The 17,230-nt window shown below is 41.3% G+C and overlaps 1 protein-coding gene across 1 annotated transcript in view; it reads right to left on the bottom strand.

Annotated features, from left to right (window-relative positions):
- Nucleotides 1–1,555: 1,555 nt before the first annotated feature.
- DERA (deoxyribose-phosphate aldolase) overlaps nt 1,556–17,230 on the bottom strand; it is a 315,473-nt gene continuing 299,798 nt past the window's right edge. Inside the window, exon 9 of the mRNA XM_085652666.1 lies at nt 1,556–6,341. Coding sequence (XP_085508792.1) covers nt 6,285–6,341 — 57 coding nt within the window. The 3' untranslated portion in view covers nt 1,556–6,284. The remainder of the gene's footprint in view (nt 6,342–17,230) is intronic.

Raw genomic sequence — 17,230 nt, 5'->3', positions numbered from 1 at the left:
CTAACATAACTCTCTTTAAAAACAGTAAAATCACAAGATGGCTCTCTTTAAAAAGAAATAGAAAAGTGGAGCAGTTTCAGTAACCCCACCTAAAAAACAGAGTCAGACGTGCAAAGGAGGCAAATGGTATGAACAGCCCATTGAGGCTTGAGCTAGAGTTTAAGACATTTAGCTTTCCTTATTAATCCGGCCATAAATAAAAAATGTAAACAGTAGTGCTGCCCTTCAAGACTGTCATTGCCTCCCCGACCGCAGCTCCAGTGTATCATAGCGAAATTCTAGATTTACGGATTTTGCTAGTTTGTAATGTCAAGAAAGGTTTCATAAATGGGCGGTCCTTGATGGACAAAAATTGATCTGTCAATACCGGTCGTTGACTTAAGGGTATACCTGTATACCGCTGTGGTTGATGCTTAAGGGTACACCTCTAAATCACTTAGGTTAATGCATATGGGTAAAACATGAACACATCTGCGGCTGATGCTTAACGTTACTCCGGTGCACTGCTAAGATGGATGACTAAGTGTACACCTGTATAAGGCTGAGGTGAATGAGGGTTCAGCAATACACTGCTGAAGTTGATGCTTAAGGATTCACTTGTGCTGTGCTGAAAATTCAATGTCTCCAATTAAAAACTGATTAAAACTGCTTGGTTTTTATACTTTTTGGATACTGCTCCCTTTTTTAGAGGGTAATGTATGGTACCACCTTAAATAGCGTTGATTAAACTTTCCTGCGTTAGGTCTTATAATGCTTCACTACAGGTTCCTCACAGCAAACAGCTGCATGATAGCAATCAATGGCTACCAATGAAAGTGGCCTAGTGGCCATGCAAGCAAGTGTTCAGTACTTTGAGTCGGCCTTCAAAGCACTGAAGCTGATGACTCTGCAGGTCTGCCACAGGGGTGACCCATCAGTGTGTCACATATACAAAATGTATTATGACTGATTCTGGGACTGAACATGTGAATCAAGTACAAAAGCAACGCTTAGGTCCTGGCTATGTTTCTCTTGTTTTCCAAACGATTTCAGAGTGAACAAATATTTTAAAACATAGTATTGCACCTTTAAACAATAACAACGTAAGGTCAACCCACAGCATTAGAGTAATCAACTCACAGTTCAATGCTGGAAAAGGATAACTGAGCACTCCCTGTTGCGAAGTGGAACATAGTTAAACTCTTGGCTTTACCTGACCTTGTTTCTCCATGTGTGGTCTCTGCAAAGAAATGACGAGATATGCAACTGACACGAAAGCTTATTCAGTTACTGTGAAAACCCAATTGCCTCCTTTGCATGCAAGACTGCTGGTGGGCTGGGAGGTCTAGCAGCCAAGGGGTTAACAAAACGCACTCAATAACTGACAGGTTTCAAGATATTTACTGTAGAAGGTGTTTCTAATAAGAGTGAAGCACACAAACAGTAACATGAATGCAACTGAGAAGTTACAGACCAATATGCATGAAAGATACCAGGCTCAAAGTTCAATAATAACAATTAATGCAACAGATGCAAACTCCCACCGATTGCCCTAACAAAAAGACCCCACAAAAACAAATATTAAATGCTTTATTGCTAGGTTTTAATTGGGAAGCCATTTGTGTTCCCATTTGCATGGCCACATTTTTAATACATACAGTATAAAGGTGAAAATGTAGAGTCCCATGCCATTTAAACTACAGATTTAAATCATTTAAAGTGAGAAGTCATACCTCTTTATTTTTGCAACCTGTGAACCACTGCCTTTTCCATGCCTTTTACATCTGCTGTACTATCAGTTCTGCAGTTCACAGTGCCAATGACATTTGATGATGTAATGTACAATTTTTTAAGTAGCACAAACAGATTGCTTTCCTTCACACTAGAATATACTAAGACTCTCATGATGGTGGCCCAGTGAACTCTCAGCATTGCACTGGGATTGCAATTATGAGTGTCGTGATTTTTATCTCACCTGGTAAACACCAGGAGGAATAACATTTAAATCTCAGTTACATTTCTCCAGGACACTCCTGCTGAAATTTTAAGACTGACTTTTCATATGGTACTCTTTAGTGTCCTTTCCAAATCACAAACAGTACACGTCAAGTTTGGAATTAAAAGCAGTCTACGGTTTTGTTTACTTATTTAGACAAAACTATATGAATCACTACAAATGTTGTCAGACATAATTCATATTTAATACTGATTTATTTTTTTAACACACTACAGTGCATTTTTACTTATATGCTCTGGAGGTTATTTAGAGTTTAACAAACAGGGTACTCCTCCACAAATGTGTGGGAGTACCCTGACTGCCAAACTGACCCACTCTTTAAAGTCATGTAATCAGTTATGTTGACGCTGGCAAAACTACCATTGATGGCCTTATTGACATGGGTCCATTGCTGTATGTACTTCAGACTGTCTGCCCTATTTAGAGCAGATGTTCTGAGATACTTTTCTTTCCTGCTCAGGACTCCAAGGAAAAGCCTTGGGGCCATGAATAGGAATAAAGAAGAAATTGACCCTCAAACTCTGGGAGAAAACGTGCATTGTGTCAGGGTCATTAAATTAGTTGTTTGCTATTAACTTTGGAAGTTTGTTTTTGAAAAACAAAAAAAGTTTGTTGAGTGGGCGCATACAATTTGCATTCAGGCAGAAATCCTATGCCTGTACTGCCCCGACAGAATGAAGTATAATAACCTCCTCTGTACTTTAAAGCAGTTGAGGCACTGTAAAATTATTTACTACATAGTTTGCATCACAAATTACATTCCACCCTGTAAAAAAGTCCTTGTCCAAATTGCACATCCCTGGTTTGTGAAAGGGAACAGTACACCAGGCCCTTAGTGAAGAGATATTGTTTGTAAAAACAGATTGAGCACAACATTTGACATGATTCAAGACTTTTACTTAAGGGTGAAGAATAGAAATAATAAAACAAATGCAACTAAGAAGTTGCAGGACAATATGCATGGAGATGCCAGGCTCGCATGTGAATTAACAATGTGAACGCAACAGTTAAAAAGTCTGACTCTATATTCCTAACAAAAACAGACACACAAAACCAAATATCAAGTGCTTTAATTCTAAGCTTCCATTGGGAAGCCGTTTGTGTTCCCATTTGCATAGACACATTATTTATACCGACAGAATAAAGGTAAACGTCGACATGTAATAAAAACTCCAAGTGTGACATATTTTAATTGAGAAGTCGTACCTCTTGATATTTGCAACCCATGAATCACTGTCTTTTCCACACCCTCTACATCTACTGCACTATCACTTCTGCAGTTCATAGTCACGATGGCATTGGGTGATGTAGAATTTGTCAAGTAATACACACTAAGCACTTTCCTCCCACTCTCACAAGTGGCCCAGTGATTCTATCCTTTTGCAGTGATCACAATTATGAGCTTTGTAATTTTTTATCACACACAGTAATTACCAGGTGGAATAAAATTGGCATCCCTCTTAAATTTCGGCAGATCACTCCTGCTGGAATTTAAAGGAATAAAAATGCCCATTTAATACTAAGGCATTCCAATTTTGATGCAGGAAGCCATAAAATGTGCACGGTATGCCCCTCTTCAAGAATGAAACTTGTAACAGAGGGATAATTATTGCACCTGGAAAATACTGAGCATGATAACGTTTTCACCCTTGAAATTTCAGCAGGTCAAACCTGCTGGAATTAAGAAGAGGACAAATGTCCAGTAAATACTGGTACATGCAGATTTTGGTTCTTAACACATCAAAATCTGCATCTGACTTGTAACATGACAATTATTCCACTCAACATAATCCGAACACATTGGTGTTGGATTTTGTCAGGAGCAATAATTATCACATTGCTACTCAGCTAGTCTTACAACAAAACTTTTTGAAGTTAATGGCTGATATAGTGGAAAAATAGCACTTGTTATTGCATCTCTGTAGTCAATGACGAGCCTTCATGCCAAATTGTTTGAGCTAAATGTGGAACAGTTTCAGTGAAAAGGTGGCTTCCTCCAGCCTCTGTTGGAGTCCTGGGGTTATATTACAGAACGTGCCACGGGGCGCAACAAACGTTTGTTGCCATTTTGTGTGCCCCCCTAGGCACGCTGGTATTACAGAAGGTGCCGTAGACAATTGTCTGCGGCCCCTTCTGTAATACTGAGAGTGCTGGTGCACATGTAGCTCCAGCGCTTTCTCAAGAAGGCAGTTCCTTAATTACATGGCGGTGTAAAATTCCTTTGCCTCTGCACCTGTGCTGGATTAAAGACACGGAGGCAGAGGCAAAGAACCTGTCGGGAGGCGCACTAACAGTGCGCCCCCTGATGGCAGCCCTCTGGAGGGGGGAAAAGGGGTCCTATGGACCCCCCCTGACATCCCATTGTGGGCATTCACTGCACCCACCTACAAGGGGATCTCAAATTCCTTGTTAAAGTGCAGGCGCAGTGCCGCCTGCAGAGAGAAATATGGAGCAGCTTTTAAACAGCTTGAATGCGCTGCCCTGGGGGCAGCGCATGTACACGCCTGCCCTGAGGGCAGCACATTCTACATGATAGGGCGCATTTTTTCTGTTGCCACTCAGCGCACCTGCTTAAAGGAGCGCCTTCGCAAACAGGAAAAATGCATCCTATCTATAATAGGGCCCCTGGTTTCTTTGATTCTGTGGTAAAAATGCCTACTAAAGCACTGTAAGGTGGGTATGTATAATGGGGAATGTTTATTTTGTCCTCAAATATTGCTGTTTGTATTGAGATAGACATTCACAAAATGTAAATAATCCCTGCTAAAAGAGGTCCAAAATTCAAAATCCGTAACAAATAAAGCCTTTTTAAGACTGATTCTTCATAGGACTGTCTTGAGTGTCTTTTTCAAATCACAGACATAACAAGCCAAATTTGTGATGAATTTTGTGTTTAGTTTTGTTTACCTATAAAGACAAACCTTAAAAATGACTACAAAGGTAATTGGACATAATCCGTATTTCATCCTGACAATTCTTTTTTAAAAACACAATACGGTGCATTTTTTGCTTAAAGACTCTGGGTGTTATTTAGAGTTTAGTGGACAGGTTATTTCTCCACAAATGTGGCAGAGTACGCGGTCAGTCAAACTGATGGTCTGCCCACTCCATGTAGCATCAGACGATCAGCCCTGATGCTGCTGGCAGAGCCACCAATGGTTCTGCCAGTGGAAAGCTCACGATTGACAGCCCCATGAGGTACTTTTCTTTCCTGTTCAGCACTGCCAGGAATAGCCTGGTGGTGCTGAACAGAAAAAAACATAACCATCAAATCCTAGGAGAAAACTCGCATTACAGTAGTTATTTTTCTAAAGCTAAATCTGAAAACCCAAAAATGTTTGTTGAGTTGCCGCATGAAAAATGGCAGCCACTCTGTAAACTCTCAGTGTCTTCAGTGGAGACACCACTGTGATAGCTCCTCTGATGCCATAGAGATCTCTGTCATAAAAGCAGAGATCTCTCAATATGGTAGGATGCACTCAACCAGGGCAGCAGTGTACATGTCTCTGGTGCCCTGGTCGAATTAAGTATAGCCTGTCAGACTAAAAATAACCCACTCTGTACTTTACAAATGAAGAAGCACTCTAAAATTATTTTAATGATCTCTTGATTCCTCTTCGTTACATGACTGCCATTCCTTTGATAAGTAGAGCTGGAGAATATAGCACTGGTTTTCTACAAATCTAAGTTTTGATCACTCGCACAAAGACTTACATCTTTCTCATCCATTCCATATTAGGATTGTATCTTCGGTCATTTGGAACTACCATATCACAAAATAAGAGCTTGCTAAAGGCTACAAACCAGATTTGGTTGGGCACAGAAAGGAACGTTATCAAAACCTGGGCCATCCATTTAAACAGAACATGCTGTGGCAGAGAAAGAAAGGTTAGCAGGGTTGATTAACTATTAATGATAAAAACAACTGAGCTATTTAAATCTAAAATGGCCGTGCTACATAGATTAATGTGTGCTGAACCCTCAGCTTTCAACATTTGTAAAACACCCAAATTTTATTACAATTCTGTTTTTCGAAAATGTCAGTAATTCTGAACTCTTTTTTAACAAGTGTGGTTGAATAATCCAGTATGATGTTTTAAAGAGCTGAAGGTTTTTAAAGGATAAACATGTTCAAATTCCGGCCCGAACGAAGTCCCTTTGTGCTTTTGGGGTTAGGGTAAGTGAGTAACGAGATGTTGCAGGGTTGACATTATTTGGTCAAAGACTGACTCTGGGTAAGAAAGGGCCTTCTTGGCGCTCTTCGTTTTGTTCTCAGCGGCTCAGTCGTTCATGCCATCGGAAGGTCATGATAAGCTGCATATCTCCCAGTCACATGATGATAAATCTATGGAGAAACGTAAAATTAGAGTTGTCAGTGTTGTACAAGACTTATAAACTGTTCCATATCCCATCAAACTCTTCTGTCGCGGTCTTACGGTGATGTCACACCATCAGAGTTGGACAGCACTGCAATTTATTACACAAGCATACACTCCTGCTTTCCCAGTAATTCAAAATGAACACAGACAATTTGAAGTATATATCATATAAACAACCACCATGTGCTTGCATAGATTTGGCTTGTTTTGCCGTTTTAAGGATTGCAAAACTGCTTTGGAAATTGTTAGATTTGGGGGTCTCTAGTTGGCATAGGTAGGTACCTGTGACAACTAGGGACCCTTGTGTCTAGTCAGGGTAAGGGGGGTACACTCCTAAAATAACCTCTGCTTACCCCCTTGGTAGCTTGGCATGAGCAGACAGGCTTATCTCAGAGGCAGTGTGTAAAGCATTTGTGAACACATACAGTAATCAAGTGACAACGCTACAGATGGACACCACACAAGTTTTATATAAAAAATAAGTATTCTTTATATAGACTTAACACAAGACCATAAACGACAAAAATCTACAATAATATTACTTTAAAATGGTAGAATTTAGCTTAGTTCTCTTAAGATGGTAAATGCGACACTCAGAGTTTCATGTACCTTAAGATGTGACACGCAGGGCTACGAAAGATGGCGCTTTCTTCTTGATGTGACACGCTTCCCAATGATGCTGCGTGCCTGATGCGACGTTGATCCTCTTCTCCGGTGATGCGAGATGTTTTCTCACGATGCGAGCCGCGACAGGCCCTGTGATACGCTTCCTAGTGATGCGGCGGCGTCTGATGCGACGTCGATCCTCTCCCCTGGCGATGCAAGTTGCTTTCACAACGATGCGAGCCGTGACAGGCCCTGCGACACTCTTCCCGTTGATGCGGCAGCGTCTGATGCGACGTCGATCCTCTTCTCCGGCGATGAGCCACGACAGGCCCTGCGACAGGCCCTGCGACATGCTTCCCGGAGATGCGGCGGCGCCTGATGCGACGTCGATCCTCTTCTCCGGCGATGAGCTGCGACAGGCCCTGCGACACGATTCCCAGAGATGCGGCGGCATCTGAGGCGACGTCGATCCTCTTCTCTGGCGATGCGAGGTGCTTCGGTGGACCTGCGATGTCTCAATGATTCTTCTGTGACACGCTTCCCGGTGATGCGGCGGCATCTGATGCGACGTTGATCCTCTTCTCCGGCGATGCGAGGTTCGTGTTGTGAAGCGGCAGTTCGGTGACACGCTTTTTGTTCTTGAGCCGCCCTTCCAGCTCCTTGTGACACGCAAGTCCTCAAAACGTCCAGCACAACTGCAGGCACTTCAAAAGAACTCTTGGGGGGCTGGTGGGTGAAGTCTGTTGGCCCTAAGACTTAAGCAGGAGGCAAGCTCTTTTCCAAGCCCTTGGAGATCCTTCACAAGTTGAATAAAGTGCACACAAAGTCCTTTCTCCTTTCTTTGGTAGTCAGGCAACCACTGCAGGCCAATCCCCCAAGCAGCACTTCAGCTTAGGGATAGTCTCTCCTCAGTTTCTTCTGGTTCCACTCCTCAGCAAAGCTTTCTTCTTGTTTCCCAAAGTGATCTAAAGTTCTTGGGTTTGGGTCCCAATATTTATACCCAGTTTCCCTTTGCCTAGTCCAAACCAGTTCTGGTCAGTCCTGGAGCACTTTGTTGACAAGACTCCTTTCCTTTCAGAGTGCAAGGCAGAGACATCAGACGCACCACAGGAGGTGGAGCCAGCATTGTGGAGGGAAGGCACAGCCCTATTCAGGTCCAAGGTGCAACTCCTCCCACCCATCTGGATGCATATCTCTCTATTCAACCCTGTGCTGACTCAGCCTGTCTCCTGGAGTTTTCCCAGCCCCTGTCACTCAAACTCCAGACAAGGAATACACAGCCTAGCAGAGGCAGGTTTGGATGGTTAGACAAGAAAATACCTACTTTCTAAAAGTGGTATTTTCAAACACAGGATGTTAAAACCAACTTCACTAAAAGATGCATTTTATCATTCTGAGTTCAGGCATGGTAAATTCGAATTTCTACCATGTTCCCTGAGTCAGTTAGGATTATAAGATGTAATAATCAAACTGCCCACTCTGGCCTATGGAGAACAGGTAGCCATGCAATAGTGAAAAACAAAAATGGCTGTAATTCACTGTTAGAACATGCCACACACACCAGGGCATGTCCTACCTTATACTTACAATGCCCTCTGCCCTTGGGCCTACCATAGGGGTGTCTGATATGAGGAAAAGGGAAGGTTTAGGGACTGGCAAGTGAGTGCACTTGCCCAGTCAGCATGCCAGTACCAGACTGCACGCAGGCTGCTTCTGTAGGTGGCACAACCAGTGGTGAAAGCCCACCAGCAGTATTTGGGTTACCAGCCCTGGGCACTCCTGGTGCACTGTTCTAGGGTCTGACAGGTAAACCAAACCAACCAATCATTGAATCACTAATTCATACATCAATTTACAATAGGGAGAGCATATGCACTTTAGCACTGATCAGCAGTGGTAAAGTGCCGAGAGTCATAAAACTGCCAACAACAGATCAGAAAAAATACAGGAGGAAGGCAAAAAGCTCAGGGATGACCCTGCAAAACGGGCCAAGTCCAACAGAAATTCAACCACAAATTGAAATATAACTTCTCATAACACCTTTGTCAGTATATTTGCACGAGGGTTACTACCCCAAAGCGTCATTTCATGAAACGTCCTTTGTGAACTGTATTATAAAATTCATTGGATAATATTGCAGCTGGATGGGATTTCATAATAGGACACGCTCTGTTTGTCATTGGATGAAAGAGACAGTGAAGCAGACAGACATCATATAGCCGTAGCACTGTGTAGTAAAAACGTAAGATGAGTAGAAAATAATTGAATTACATATACTGAGCTGCAGGACAGAGAAGGGAGAGGACACAGGAACTCCTCCACCACCAGCAGAAGTAACTGTCAGAATTCAAGCATTCTGAATCTTAAATCATGGCATTCTAAACGTATTACATCATGACATTCCTGCACTGGAATCCTAATGGTTTAGAATTCCAATACCTGCTTAAGCCAGCTGAAATACTACATAACTTTACTAATATACCACACATTATCAATACGACAAGCATGACTTAAAATGATCATTTAAATTGATACATGGGCCTAATATGTTTAATTTTGTAAACAGCCAAATTACCACTATGTCCATGAACCTAAACTGCTCTGCATCCTCGACGTAGAGTCCTTGCTGAATCCGGAAAAGTCCTTGGCTAAAAAACATGTGTTTCCAGATGTTGCTATAGAAGATACAACATGTCACATTTTGTACCTTTTTGGCTGGCCAATGCCGATTTTCAAGGTCAGGTACAGCATCACAATCAAGATATTATTACAAAGTTCTGAAAACAAGCAGTACACAGAAAGACTATGGAGAAAATTTACTACTTTGAGATTTAGCCAACAAACCAGATTAGTAGAAGTCTGGGACTTGTCAAAATACATAATAAACCCTGCAGTCTTCATAACAACTGTCTCTCTGAGTACGGGTGAGTGTTATTGTGTATATTGTTATTGTGCAATAGTATTGCGTGACAGCAAGAAGATGGCAAAGCCCTTTCAGTACTACTGTTGTAGGGAAGAGAAGGGGATTAAGAACGAGTCAGATTTAATTCTCTGAATAAAATCTTAATATTCGTTTCTGTTAGCAGTAGGAATAATGGCAAGTCTTTAAGGGTGAATTGTGAGCACAGCTCACATTCTCTCAAGTGAGTCCTCTTTAAGAATTGTACCTATGCTAAAATCTCACCTTTATAGATAATTTCAGAACGTCTGTAATTCAAGATTAAAATACTTTAAAGTTGAGCTTTTTTTCTTTTTAAGATGGTCAAAAATACTAGATCCCAGCCACCAGTGGATACTGGAAATGCTGCAGCAAAATGATCCACTCTGAGGAATAAAATGTGCGGCCAAGCCATTTAATAAAACTATAATCTGCGAAAAGTGAACTGATGCAGTCAAATCATCTTCTAATCCCCACATTTTAGCAAGGGCACATTTCTTCTGATTAGATACAAGCGTGTTGATTTACGGGAGATTCAGGATTAAACACTTGTTGGCAAAGCCAATAGGCCTGCCTTTAATGTGCTAATGCACGCATTAGCACATTTAAGGCAGACATATTGACACCGCCAATGTTTGTTTTCGTTTGCTTGTAAAGCTTGTACATTGTAGTTGTGATAAAGGCAACGGTGGAAGTCAAAGTATTAAAGTCACTTACAGACCCACACTCCTATCTCTGGCCTCATAAATAATGCCATTTAAACCCAATGTGGCAGATTGTTTGGATCCTTCGTTTTATAAACCAGACTGCTTCATGAGCTTGCTGTAAAATCCCCCCACCTCTCGCATGATCTGTGAGCGACCACCTTGGGTGGAGAAACGTGTACATAAAGACTACTGGAATTCAACTTATAGCTCCATTGCCACTTAATATTCTGGAACAGCATGTGCACATCTGTTTATCTCAGAATACTCACATGACACAAGTTCTGTTGTTATATTGTGTGCTTGGAGCAATGGAAATGAAAGAAAACATTCTTACGTACAAATATTGTCCCTCTGTAAGGTGCCCTGTCACCTGGATTGGAGTTCTTACATTCGGGGACGTAACACTAACTCTCCCGTTGGCTCCATGCGAGTGGAGACTGCTTGCCATTGACTATCCTGACCTAGGAAACTGTTCTGGAGTCCAGAGAGAATAGCACCCCTACAGTGAGGATTCACAATGAAACATGGCAGCCCTCAACATGAACAGAAAGATCTCAGGGCCACTGGTTCCTGCAACATGACTGCACTCTCATTTATAGCTAAGCCTAGCCAAGTGCAGACTACGGGTGGGACATGCACCCAAAATAGGAGGATGTTGGCGTGAAGTATTTAGAGTGCATGGCTATGTATACTCTTTAAGTATGGTGGATGAACGTCTGCCTGTTTTTGGCAGATTCCCCACAGTACTGAACTCTAAATTACCACCTATAAGTCTGGCTTGCCCTCACTCCTCCAAGACTATCAAAGAACAGAGAAGGTTCTGTATTTACATATTCTAACTTTAAGCCCTCAGGGGAAAAAGAGACCTGCTTTTACAGAACCTGCTTCTGGTCTAATATAACGAGAAACTCAACAAAACTATTCTTATGTATGGAGGCAAAGCAACACTGTTCTCATGTACAACAAATGTTCTTATGTAAAGCACTCTTTCACTCATTGGATCGTGTTTGTGTTGTATAAAACTGCTCAGTAACGAAAGGTTACTTCGTTAAGGAGAGTGACAAAAGAAGAGGAATGACTAGTCTTGTTTAACTACAGGTTAGTAGGCTTTAAAGAAGGCAGAGCTAGAGGTGGATGCAGCAATCACTCAATGAATATATTTGACAAGGATTCACCGACTCAGTGATGGTAACAGCAGCTATAAACACTGAACTGTGACATTAAATCAGCCTTTTCTGCAGAGCAGAAATATGTGTGTTTTATTGGCCATCTATCCATAAGGACTGGACCTGCTGTCAGGGCACTTTTTCATTCTCCTGGATTCGAAGTGAGATGGTGGGAAGCGGTTTGGGTCCAGTAACGCCCACTGCCTTAATTACCAGCATGGGGAAAGCAAGGAAGATGCAGGCAGCAGCTCTGGGCTGGGGAAGGAAGTAAATAACAAGTGAAGGCATCATCTAAGTAATCATAATAACACATGTTGAAACTTGTATGAGAACTGTAGAAACTAAGAAAGTATGGGCAAAACTACAGGGAGGGAGTAAAGCCAGTACGCGCAAAAATCAATCAGATTTGTTAAAAGAGCCCTCACTCACCAACCTGGTTGGTGACATGCTTCATCATTGGGCTCCCACCAGGGAGGTCTAATTCCTCCCCGGTGTGCTACTACGCCTGTTTACAGCGGAGCTGGTGATTGAATGTGGTGTGTAAGTGCAAAAAATGTGCAAGGTGAAAATAAAAAATGGCAGGATTTTAAACCAAGATTTTTATTGTGGTAAACCCAGCATTAATTAAAAAAGGGGGTTATAATAACTATTTACCAGATCTGGTTAGTTATCCCTTATAGTGAAAAATAAGAAATGGTCAACATGTTTCTGCCTTTGTAGTGTGTTCACCAGGCATTCGTCAGGGCCCCACTACCCCGGTGGTATGCACACGCTAAGGTGCACCCAACCGTTGGTAGTAATACTAATAAAACTCCCGGTTTATTTACCGGAAAATTCTGGATTTCTGAAGAGAATGTGGCTGTAAACATAAACACAAACAAACAGGTATAGTTTGCAAAAGACATAAATATATAGTTTGCAAAAGACACAATACATAATTCACGAGTATGCCATCATGTAATATGAGTGGAACCGGCAAAAACTCCCTGTCAGAGTACCAAAAGTTGGTATTTAGTAAAGGCTGTCAAATTCAACAGAACCAGGATACTTCAAAATCGATGGGAAAAGTATCTAGCATCAATGGATAACTTCCGAACCATTGTTATACGCAAGGTGCTAAAAAACATCAAAGCTGTGAATAATAGACAGCATGCGTTTTATCGAGTTTGTTCAAAGAAACGCAACTACATCACACCCTTATTTCAAGAGCGTACATCGTGGTAATTATTCAATATGCAAGAAAGAAAAAAACTCAACTAAAAAGTCACGTAACTAAAAGCCCCCAAGGATGTTGTAAAGAGGAATCAAAGTCTCCAAAAAGTGACCGTTAGTAGAAGATTGTGGAAGGAAAACACAAGGTCAACTTACTTAGAACTATTGTAAACCTCACATCATAGATCCAGGAGGGGGGTGCGCACTTGTAGTCACACTCTAAAAAAGTAAGTCCTATGAGTTACCTTCAAAGGAGTAACCGGCAAAAGAGAAAGACGCTGGTTATAAAGTTGCGCAAAATCACTTACTACATCAAAGCGCAGCACCCGCCGGAACACCTAAAGTTCCCTCAATCTAGGATCCCGTAGATGCCGGTATTGGTTGGTTTCTTAGTTTAAATATCGAAAGCAGCCAATCGGTGCCTGCAACTTCACACATCACCTACTTGTGTGAGGGGCGGAAGTGAAGATGTAATGAGTGATGTCATTCATCCTGTGACCTCCCAGTGGCCAATGAAAAAGAGAGGCAAAGGAAAACTAACTTGAAAGCGCTAACCTCGTCTTTTATTCCGCAATCACTCTGGACTTTTGGATATTAGGAGTAAATGACGATGTCAAAAAGAAAGAAACGACAGAGTAGTACAACAAATTAAAAGAGCAACAGAAACAGAAGAATATTCGCCAGCATCTGTGCGTGTGATGACCAGGGTCTGGCATATTTTGGAGTGTCGGCATTGTCTAATGAACAGAGAGGAAGAAGAAGTTGGAGTTGGAACGCTAGACCGCTGACTTCTTTTTTTAAATGAAACTTTATTTCACAGAACGTGTACATAGACAGGCCAACCGGTAGAAACGGAGGCTGCCTGTAAATAAAGTATTTTTCACTCTCACAAAGGGCAAAACAAAGGGCTCATATAGAGATTTATGGTGGTTACAGTGTCCAAAGGGAATACATTGCTGTCAGTGGTGCATAACTGTACTCCAAGGTATACTATCGTTTAATCCAGAGATGGGAGTGGTTAAACGATAAACCCATCGTTGTTCCTTTTCAAAAAGTCTTTGAGCTATATTATTACCTCCTTGTAAATGTTCAATAATGGTCCAAGTCAGATCTTCGATTGAATGATTGAACCGGAGATAATGTTCGGTGAGTTTGGTGGTACTACGCCTACACCTTATATTACTCCGGTGTTCGCATATTCGTTGCTTGATTTTTCTAGTTGTCATCCCTATATACCGCAGGCCACATGGACAGGTAATAAGGTAGACAACATTACTGGTATTGCAGTTTGTATGTAGCCTTTGTGTCCAGACTTTTTCAGTCTCTAGATTCAAGATTTTGCTAGCTTTAGTTAGGTGGCATACACTGCATGACCCGCAAGGGTAATGTCCCGTTATCTTGGGTAGACCCCATGCATTACAAAGTGTCTGTTCGCCCTGAATACTAGTCTTCATTGGGCGTGTGTGTACTAAAGCATCTTTTATGCTTCTGGCTTTCCAAAATGAGAACAAAGGTTTTGCCCATTTCCTGTTGTTGCTCTCTTGAATACGCCAGTTCTTGCATATAGAATTAGTGACTGCATTAGAAGCAGTATTATAGGTGGTTACACATGTAAGAGGAATACTCGTGTCAGTTTTTTGATTCACCAGCTCCGCTGTAAACAGGCGTAGTAGCACACCGGGGAGGTATTAGACCTCCTTGGTGGGAGCCCAATGATGAAGCAGTGAGGGCTCTTTTAAAAAATCTGATTGATTTTTGCGCGTACTGGCTTTACTACCTCCTTGTAGTTTTGCCCATACTCTTTTGTTGTTTAACAGTATTTTCCCAGGGGGACCAAGAGTGTGTTTTGACCCTCTCTCTCTTGTTGTTTGATTCTTCTTCTTCCTGAAATTAAGAAAGTGCCAGGCTATAGTGGAAACCCATTATAAATGTGTGTGATTCAGGTGATAAGATCAAGATTCTTCATGAAAAATATCTTGGTAAACATTTGTTTCATGTTAGTAATCTTAGCCTATGAGGTCGTTCAATGTGTTAATTAACTGTATGCCACTTGTACTTCAGAAACTTGGAAAATAAACAGTGAGTCAGATGGGCTATAGTAGCTGTTTCAAACTTTTCTAAGCGCCTTCATGCTCCTGACATAAAGGGATCTACTAATTAATGTACATGCTATGCCTCCCAAATACTTGTGTGTGCATGTTATGCCTCACAAATACTTGTGTTCTTTATGGACGAACGCCCTTGACTGCGTCTGCAGTTGATCTAGCTCCCTATTCAAATAAATATTTCTGCTTTCAACTAAGTCAAGTGGGCCGCAGTCCTATAGAGCTTCTCAAACGTCTGATCAAGCTTAGCTCAGTGACTCTTTTGGTGTACCGTTAAGATAGGAGGGACGATCAATTAGTCGTAACTATTTTAACTAGCCCTTGAATGGTGGCAGCATTTGAAAGTTTTGAATGTTCAATAGCTTCACTCAGATGGTGAGGACTACTGGCCTTCCTGTGTAAACTAAATCCTGTGATCTCAGGTAAGCAGGGCACATGTGTTATTGTTTTCTTAATAAAAGCTGATGTATTATCTAGATTGCATTTGTAAAAATGATTGCAAAAACTGGAAGGGGTGTGGTCGAAATTCATCGCAATCTCCTTCAGTGCACTTGAGGTTAGGGTTACCTCTGTTGCCGTGCAAGGGTGTTAAAATTTTCATCATACGCTTACTCTCCTTACTACCCTAACCGTGCTGGGCCCTTTACGATTAGAAATTCTGCAGCATTTCCATTTACTACAGAGGCAATGATCCTCCAATGAATCTTTCTCTGCCGATAGGAGAGGTGGTAATAGGGTGGCCAAAACACCAGGTTAGCTGTCCAATGAGGAAAATTAATTGACAGCTCGCTTAAAAATTTGAAATCAGAATTAGGTACACCACTCTCAAGACCATGATGTAGAAATAAAGAATAGCAACAGGAAGACCCAACCTCCTGAAGAAGTTAAGTCGGGCTAGAATTATGCAGACCAAAAGCTCTGCAACAGCAACACAGAACAAGAGACATGATACTTGATGTTCTGACAGAGCCCATTGATTCTACCTACATTGCATTTAAAACATCAGTAAAATAGCACAGTTTTAATGGAACCAACAAGACTCAATAACAGACTCAGGCAGGTATTAGATTAATTTGATATTGTATTAAAGATAAAAGATTTGTAGCCACAAGCAGTCTTTTGAGAATTTCAATTAAGAATATCACAGCTTGCATTAAGGCACCAAACATTTAGGCAAGGTTTCATCGAATGGTTATTATAGGAATCAGTTTCTAGAGTCCCACTACCATTACGGCAGAAGGATAGATCATTTGTTTAACGACTTAAATCCTACAAGGAAGGGGAAAGGGTTCAGAATTAAAGTCCATTAAGGGACAGTCTATTAGCATAGAACAAAGGAAATAAAGGAAATAAAAATGGAAATGGTTCGGAAAGAAGGTTTCAGCTCATCAGCTACAGACTGTAGCATCAGCAAAGCAATCCAAAGTAAGAGAATAGTTTGTAGTAATCATCAAAAATCAATAAGCATAGCATCCTCTTGCAAGGGGGAAACAAAGTATGGCGTTGTTCATGTTTTGGAGTGTCTTTTTTTATAAAGTCTCTAGCAAAATCCAGTGATGTAGTATCACACCGCCATCAGAACACTGTCATATGCTCAAAGTTACATAATGTCACCTAGGACACTCTTAACAGTGAGATGCTTTCCCACGCTGGTCATGAGAAACAAAAGATTTGAAAGTCCACAAAGGCCTAAGATCAGCGAAAAAGAAATACAAAGTATCCATCTATAGCAGCAGCTGAAATCCTATTCCTAAATTGATATTTCACTGTGAACATTGAAGAAACATTTAAAAATGCTGAGATTTATACATGCCGTTAACACCCTATGTCCCTCCGAAGTATCAATGTAATCACAAAAATGAGTACTCATCATCACCATGGACTTTCTCTATGTAAATTTGTGTGAATTTTTGTGGCATCTCTCCTAAACTGAATAGTACTTCAGTGTTCTGTGATACGAGTGTGCACATTTCTGATCGTCATTCCGTCATGCATGAGGTTGCATGGTCACTTTATTACTTACACGACATTCATGGTGTGCGCACTGAGTTTTAAGGATATGTTGGCACGGATGCAAGACTTGACCATGAAGACCACTTGGTGGACTTGAATATCTACAAG

This window comes from Triturus cristatus, chromosome 4_1 (genome assembly GCF_964204655.1).
Source record: "Triturus cristatus chromosome 4_1, aTriCri1.1, whole genome shotgun sequence".
NCBI classification, from domain to species: domain Eukaryota; kingdom Metazoa; phylum Chordata; class Amphibia; order Caudata; family Salamandridae; genus Triturus; species Triturus cristatus.
The sequence above is the reverse complement of the archived record's forward strand: the minus strand, read 5'-3'. Positions and strand labels throughout refer to the sequence as shown.